This window comes from Limulus polyphemus, unplaced genomic scaffold (assembly GCF_000517525.1).
Source record: "Limulus polyphemus unplaced genomic scaffold, Limulus_polyphemus-2.1.2 Scaffold2101, whole genome shotgun sequence".
NCBI classification, from domain to species: domain Eukaryota; kingdom Metazoa; phylum Arthropoda; class Merostomata; order Xiphosura; family Limulidae; genus Limulus; species Limulus polyphemus.
Window position 1 is genome coordinate 187,723 of NW_013667711.1, and position 8,737 is coordinate 196,459.

The 8,737-nt window shown below is 30.4% G+C and overlaps 1 protein-coding gene across 3 annotated transcripts in view; it reads right to left on the minus strand.

Moving 5' to 3' along the window:
* LOC106465951 (eukaryotic translation initiation factor 4 gamma 1-like) overlaps window positions 1-8,737 on the minus strand; it is a 97,202-nt gene that overhangs the window by 87,357 nt on the left and 1,108 nt on the right. For 2 of the 3 annotated variants that reach the window (XM_022393919.1, XM_013926198.2), the window contains exons 2-4: window positions 2,374-2,800; window positions 1,306-1,436; window positions 929-1,042 (exon numbers count right to left, since the gene is read on the minus strand). In XM_022393919.1, the coding sequence (XP_022249627.1) occupies window positions 929-1,042; window positions 1,306-1,436; window positions 2,374-2,800 (672 nt within the window). The remainder of the gene's footprint in view (window positions 1-928; window positions 1,043-1,305; window positions 1,437-2,373; window positions 2,801-8,737) is intronic. The other variant, XM_022393920.1, reaches the window with a different exon arrangement.

The window sequence follows — 8,737 nt, forward strand, 5'->3', positions numbered from 1 at the left end:
CCAACGGAGGACATCCCTGTAGTACTCTTTGGTGATTGTTTGACCCTGTGGTGCGTACTCATGGTGTACCACACCGCGGGAGTCAAAGAAAACAGTCAGCATCACTTTGACGTTGCTGCGCACTTGGCGGGCCTTCTTTGGTCTTGGTGATGTGGAATGCTTCCACTGTGACGACTGGGATTTGGTTTCCGGGTCGTACCCGTACACCCAAGACTCGTCACCAGTGATTATGGTGTTCATGAAGTCAGGGTCACTGTTTGTGGAGTCCAGCATGTCCTGTGAGACTTCAACACGAAGTTCCTTTTGCTCCTCCGTAAGCAGCTTCGGCACAAATTTCGCCACCACTCTCTTCATAGCCAAATCTTTGGTCATAATAGAATGTGCCGAAAAAGTGCTGATGCCCACCTCTTCCGCAATTTCTCGGATAGTCACACGACGGTCCCGCATCACCATAGCGTTCACTTTGGCAATGACCTGGTCATTTCGGCATGTTGATGGCCGACCGGAGTGTGGCTCGCTCTAAACCGTTGTGCGGCCGTCTTTAAACCGGTTGTACCACTCCTTAATTTGTGTGATGCCCATAGCATCGTCACCGAAAGCCGTTTGAATCTTCCGAATGGTTTCCACCCGGCTGTTGCCCAGTTTCTGGCAAAATTTGATGCAGTAGCGCTGCTCCAGTCGTTCCGTCATTTTCCTTGCAATGAAAAACTGATGTGAGCACTACACACTACCTCACTCAATGGCTGCTTGCCAACAACTGACGCAATCAACAAGCGGGAAAAATTCATGCATGCGCACGAAGATTCTAGGTCGGCTCATGCAAGCGCGCTTGATTCAAATCCATCAGGTTATCGACAAAAAAAAAAAAGGTCGGATACTTTTCTCACAGGCCTCGTACATGTGTAAATAACAGCAGTATGGAACTTACATTCCTTTGCTGTGCACCACCAGCATAAACTGGCATGAATGGATCAGTGTGGTTACTACGAGACTGACCCTGATTCAGAGGTCTCCTGACATCTCCTTGCTTGAAGGGAATGGCCTGTTATAGAAATTTAAATGATTCAAACTTATTCTGCATGGATTATCTGCAGCTTAAACAACAAGGTTTTTATACACTGAAATGTTCAGATATTATTGATAATGTATTTGTTAGAACTTTCATAAAAAGGTCAAGTACTGAATGCAATAAAACTTATAATCACTTTTATATTTGAATTACAAGGAAATTAATATAGTTCTCAGGATACTATAAATGGTTAATAACTCTATCATAACTTTATTATCATAATCATCAATACATACCCTATCTTTGATAACTTCCAGGTTTGGTAGACCTTGGGGCTTCTTCAAGGATATTGGTTCGGACTGCAGCTGAAGAAGAAAGGCACGATCATATTGTTTTTTACCCTCTAGATTCAACGGACTCCACTGGTCTGTAAAAGAAAATTTCAGCATTTTTTCAATCACCTGATTGGTTAAATAAGTAATTATTAATAAGAACTTCTGAGTGAAAGTACAAAATAGTATATAACAATGTATCAACCCCATCATATTTGCTATATCCTGTGCTGACAAGGACTTTCTCCCAATACCAAGGGCTCTTCAGGTCGTCTGGAATACAATAGGCATATTTAATATCTATATTAGAAAACTGCTTAAACAACAGCTGTTTCAGTGTGAACTACATTAAGTTGGTAAAGTGTAATCTTTATCAGATTTATTAATGTTACTACATCAGAATCAGGGAAAGGATTTTTTAACACTATTATTTATTCATTCTAAAACCAACTTGTTTATTTTGCTTGAAATACCTACTCATCATCCAGAAGAACTGGTGAACCAGCAATTTAGTCTTCTAGCTCTATTATGATATACTTACCATATTGATAAGATTTAAAATAGTAAATTAGGAGATTATATCAATAGATATCAAATATAGCTATGCATATAATTCTAAAATAAGGAACATTAATACAATATTATCTTTATATTTCTTTTAAGTAACAGACATCTTGAAAGCATTGATAATTCTTATATGCAAAAATTATAAACATTCCTTGATTAAGTTAATGCAGGCTAACATTTCACACTATAATAATGACCTGACATCAAAATTTTCTACTTTCACAACTTTAGATCTAAAGTAATTCAAGAAAAGCAAAAGAAAAATTTCTAGTGCATCTTATTGTAAAAATTAATCTTACTGTTAATCTATACTATGATAATAATATCTTATTCATTGAGAAAAAGTTCTTTATGAGCTACTTTAAATTTCCAAAATTTAATTATTAATAAATTTAATGTTTTATCTAACTATGTCAATTTTTTCAAAACATACCACACTCAAAATCTCACACACTGCATACTTACCTGCTGGATAATAGTATTTCAGTTTTATTTGAGGTTCTAATGGTTCTGTAACTACTGGCACTTTTTCTGTTTCCTCCTCTGAAACACTCTCATTTACTACATTATTTTCTATTACTTGATTTTCACAGGACAACTTTTGGTAGTTAAATTGATTTTTATCTATAAATTGTTCTTGTGAAGAATCCTCCTTATCACCAAGATTATTTTCTAAATTCTCATCTTTTTTTAGACCTTTATTATCATCAATAACCTGCTTTTCACCTAACTCCCTTAAGTCCATTTGATTCTTTTCTGTGACTTGTTCTTTTGTGTGCTTTTCTTTTACCAAGTCATCTTGTAATAGCATAACTGAAGATTCAGGTAGCTGAGGACTAAGATCAAGAAAAGATTGTTCTGGTGCTGGAAACAATGATCTAGGGGTCGGGATCTATAAAAACATTAATTTTTCAAAATATCATATTATACAACAAGAAAATAACAATGCTAATGGTAGAGCTGTTCAATTGACTCAAATTCTCAATATAATCAATAACCTATGAGCACCAATTACACCATTCAGTTTAACATAAAATAATGAATAAAGCAAAATTACAATTAAGTCAATTACTGTCAAAAAATAACCAACAGTTAGTTCTGATTATTTCAACTATTCAGTAATCAAAGTTAATGTCACAAATATAATCAAAATTAACATTTTCAATCTCTACTGATTTTGATTATACAACTATTCAGTAGTTGAAATATTGGCATTATGATTTTTCATTATTACTTTTGATTAATTAAAGCTTGTTTAACCTAACTGATTAGTGTAATGACTCACAAAAATAATAAACTAATCAAAATTAGTTTCCAATGATTACTATTTTAAATTATTCCACTTATCCAAATAATGAAAATATTGTTTTTATGTTTATTGTTAAGCACAAAGCTAAACAATAGATTATCTGTGTTCTATCACTGCAGCTATTAAAACCCAATTTTTTTATGTTACAAGTTTTTATTATTATTTTTCATTATTAATTCAAGTGTGTTCAGCTTTGGGCCAGCATGACTTAGTGATTAGAGGGGATTGCCTCACGATTCAAATTTGATTCCCCACAGCCACCAAACTTGTTTGTGCTTTCAGCCATGAAGGGTGTTATATTTCTTCTCTTATTTTTAAATTATGGCAAAGCTACTTAAGCTATCAACTACACTCACTAATTTTGAACTGCCAACAAAAGGAAAGGCAACTGGCTAGCAGCACCCACCACCAACTGTTGAGTTACTTTAGTGTTAAATCCAATATAAATTTACTGTTTTTTTTTTCACACCATGTTACATTGTAATCAATAATTTGCTTTAAAAAAAACATGCTCATGATGCAGTATTCTTTAACCACTTAGACATACCAGCCTTTTAACCATGTGACAAAGTACAAATGTAATAATGTAAAAATTGACTTCTTATAAACAATAACAAGATCAATAAAATAATTCTTCCAAATTTAAGTCCTATATTAATAATTTTACTAATGTAACAAAACAAAACCACAACATATATATTTGCTTCTACATTGTTCTTTATATCATACACAATTGTATTATATAGACATACTCCATGATTATGTGAGGCTGTAAATGTAATATAGCCTATGAGGCATAGCAAAAAAAAATTGCTTTGCAGTACACACCCAGTGATCCTGAAAATAAGAGCCCAGCCCTAAAGGTTTAAGTTTTTTCTTTAAAAAATGTTTAAAGATCATAATCAGATGCTTATATGTTTATTGAATGTTTATATATTTATCAATCAGATTTTTTCTTCAAATGTCCAAAAACATAACTAGATGTTTTTATGTTTATTGATATGCTACATTTTTACCTCTGTTATTCATATGAACAAGTTTCATAATAAACTCATCTAAAAAACTTAACTTTGATAGGAACTTGATATTATATCAAGACAAAAAGTTCACACTGTAATGATCAAAATACGTTTATATTAAATATATTAAAAGATAGTTATGTTTATATTATATCATTACTATGCTATTTTTTTAATAAGCCTCAGAGAATAATTTTTTGCATGTTACTTCCAAATATTTTTGTACAAATTTCTTATTTAGGTTTACCCAAGATATAGAATCTGAAACTTTGCTTTTAAAAGAGGTTTGTTTCAGTTTATTTACAGGAATTATACTAATTATCCTTTTCTGAGTGAAGTTTCTCAAAAAATTGATCACAAACAATTTTATCTAATTGCTTACTGTAATTTGAAACATGCAACATCTATAAAACCCTATCAAGTTTAGTAGCACTTAACTCATCATGTTTGGCAATGTCTCTCTCACATGGTGCTAATGCTAAGTGAAAAGATTTCTTGTTCAGAGAAATAGTTTAATGTGCACATGTTAACAAACTTCATGTTCCCATGCTTTGGCACATTAGGAAGATTGACAAGCTAAATATTTTCTCAGCAAGTGCACATAATTATCAATCTACTCTGTGGAAGAATTCAGATGTGATGTTTTTAAAACCCACTTGATGTTGTGCAGATGGTGCAATACTCAGAAATAACAAGTTATGCATGGAAAGTTCAGGGTTATTTTATCTCGTGCAAAGTATTAATGTATTAAAATTATATAATTGTACATAAAATTCATAAAAGTTGTATTTTTCACTACACTGTAAACATTTAGAAGTTCAACAATGACAACACATTACTGTGTACAAGAAAAATATAAATTTTACAATATTTGTTAATTTAATTTAGGTAACTTGCAAATGATTATCTTATAAACTAATTTTGGTAAGTTGTATTAAAACCACAAAAATGATTGACATATATAATGTACGGTGCCATGTTCAATAATTCTATAAAGAACTACTAAGCTACTACATAGGATTTGGTATGGTACATATAAATCAACTACAACTGAATCTAGTGGTTAGGACACTCAACTTACAATCTGTGGTCACAGGTTCAAATCCCCATCACCAAACAAGCTTGCCATTTAGTATTGCTATTAGGGCCAGCCACCCAAGTGTAAAATTTCCTGGCTAATACAAAATACCCAATCAGCCAGCTCCAAATCAAGATGGGATTAAAATTGAATGAAGAAACATATATAAAACCAATATAATTACTATTTCTTTAGTATATTTTCATTTTCAAAAATTGAAGAATAGGTTTTGAATCACCATGTTCTATGTACATTTTTTTATTTTGAAAAGATAACATTTTGGACTAGCACTCTTCATAAAGATTAGTAAAAAAAAGCATGAGCAGAATTTGAAAATTGCATGCTCAAGATTTTCAATATTGATTATAAAATTTCTCCAAAAAATTACATCTTTTAGAAAAGTTCTACAAGTAAAAAAAATGGAAGGAATAAAGAGAAAGATAAAAAATACAGCAAACTGTAGTATTCAAAGATTGCAGATTAATTTATTTTCTAGTCATTCTCATTTCGAGCACTTCCAGACTAGTATGGTTATGGTTAGTAAAATGTGTTCCTATAGGCATATCTTGGTTTCTGCAGTTTAATATAGTTTAATTTTCATGAGTTTGTGTATTCTTGCATATGTTTTGAAAAATAATTTTATTCCGAACAATTAAAAATGTGTTCATTTAACTTACACCTGAGGTAGGTCTAAGAGTGAAACTAGTTATGTTTTTTAAAATATTTTACTTGCAAGGATTTTTTTAGGGTAATAAAGTTTATTAACATTATTTAAAAGTTTGTATGAAAATGTCACAAAATATTTTTTTTTTCATCAACAAATATTTCATAGTTTAATTTTGGCAGACTTGTGGAAATGTTCTAAGAGCAACCCAATGAACATATTTTAAGATTGTTACAGGTCTTGCATTACCTTGCATGTATGATACATTTTCATGTACAACAGTTTAGTTTAACAACAAAGTAAGTTAATCCTAAATTATTGTACATGAAGATATGGTTTCTTATGGCTTTTCATATTTCTTTGTCAAATGAACTTTTGTTACCACAAATGTTTAAAGCAATTTTAAGTGTTAATTATAAATAGTTATTTTAATAATGTGAACTCAAAAATATTTTAGAACCAATGTTTTGTCACTTTCTAACATGTATCCAGTATAATTCATGAAGAAAAATAAAAAAAAAATGTTCAAATTTGCATTTTTGCTCAGCTCTGAAGAGTTCTGCCTGTAAACAATGCAATTTTCAATTTATAGAAATTTTCTACCAATCATAGAGAATATTTTTGCTAAAAACCTATCACCCCTATAGAACATATTATCTAGTTATTCGTTTTTCAAGCATTTCCCTAGTTTTTTCTTGGCAAACTTTTATGACGTTACATCAAGTTGTTCATTTACTAATGAAACACAGCTTTGAAAATGGCTATAAAGAGTAGTAATTTATGGTTTTGTGGGTTAGTTTCTAGTCAGAGCCATAGTGTTTATATTTTAAATTATATATTTTTGAAAGCTACAGATAATGTATTAGATGAGAAGGCATCAAGTAAGCTTTAGCAAGTACAGTAGGGGACTAAATTTCTGATATCTCATATCTTTATTTATTGAACATTATATATATACAATATTCAAACAATGTACATTAATAAATTGGTTAGTGGCTACTTAATGATTTCTAATTGCAATGAGATATGGTTTAAATAAACACTATTTTGATTATCTGTGATAGTTAAATATGTTTTCATTATTATTATTTGATTTTCAATTTATTTGATTTACACAGATCAATGAGGGTTTATTGCATATTCTAAAAACAAACAAAATGGAGATGTATGTAGTCCACTTGATATTAGATTCACCAAATAATAAATGTTCTGATTTATCTATAAAAAAATTGAAAAAAAAAAACTTTCCCCATTTATATATATACACAGCCACTTGTGTGAGAATAATCCATTAACCAGCCCAATGATTACTTGAATAGCAGCTTCTATCAGTATCTCTCAACTTTCAACAGCAATTAGTGTTTTATGTAATTCTTTAAATAGCATGAAATATATATATATATATTTATAAGGAAATCTCAAAAGTCTAATAACATAAAAAATGCAAAACAGAAATAAAAATAAGATGCTAGAATAAAAATAAGATGCCAGAATAAAATTATTAAAGAATATAACCTGTTTTCCAAGCAAAAACTTCCTTCATGTTTTTAGGCTTAAAGATAAATTACTTGTGAAATTTTGCTACACAAATAATTCATTAAAAAAAAACTTACAAGCTGCTAACAGAAAACATTTTTCATGTTTTACCATTCATTGTGTTTTGATTTGGTTTGAATTTCACACAAAGCTACATGAAGGCTATCTGCACTAACTATCCCCAATTGAGCAGTGATAGACTAGATGGAAGACAGCTAGTCAACATCACTCACTGTCAACTCTTGGGGAACTTTTTTATTAACAGATAGCAAGATTAACCATCACATTATTAGGTCTTCATGGCTGAAAGGGCAAGCATGTTCGGTGACAGGGATTTGAACCCATGACCCTGAGATTGCAAGTCAAGCACCCTAACCATCAGGCCATACCAGGCCCATTGAGTTTTTGAGTAAATAAACTCTCCAAAGAAAGAAAGAAAAAATCAAAATATTCCCTAAAAATCAGCTACAAAGGGTAAAATTTAGTCCAAATACATGTCATTCAATTTTCCATAACCCTAATGTACTATAACATTGTGTTACTGCCCCAGTCGACCACACCAGAAAAACACACACACCCTACTTTCAAAGACAGAATATATCAAATTACAGGAAATGCTTGGCCAATCTTGCACTAAAAGAAAAAGATTCTATATTTATTTGACAGTTAATTTGAAATTATGAAATTATTGTTTAATATCAAATATATATATTTACTTATTTCTACAAATTTATATTCTCATTGATTTTAAGGTTAAGTAGAATTTCTTTTAACTAATATCTACAACATTAAAAATTTTCCTATTTTTCATACAATCTTTAACAAGGATATGAAAATAAATTTTATCAAATAACATAATAGCTAATGATTACGTATAACATGCTTTATCCTTGCCTTACATAATCTAATGCAAAGCTAAACATTTCATCTTTCAACATCATAATTTTAATCATCTCTAACATAATTCATGGTGGGACAACTGTTTTCCATGGTATGGTCATTGACCTAGTATAATGTGTATAAATCACAAGATTTATGTGTAAATACAAACTTTTTAATTTGTTGTTGAATAATCTTGAAAATCTACTTTCGGTTATATTCTTAATTGTAAGTTTTTACTTTTTCCACACATATATATATATATATATATATATATATATATATATATATATTAGTTTATTGTTAGTTTTAGTTTTTACTTTTACCTTACCTTTACGTTACGT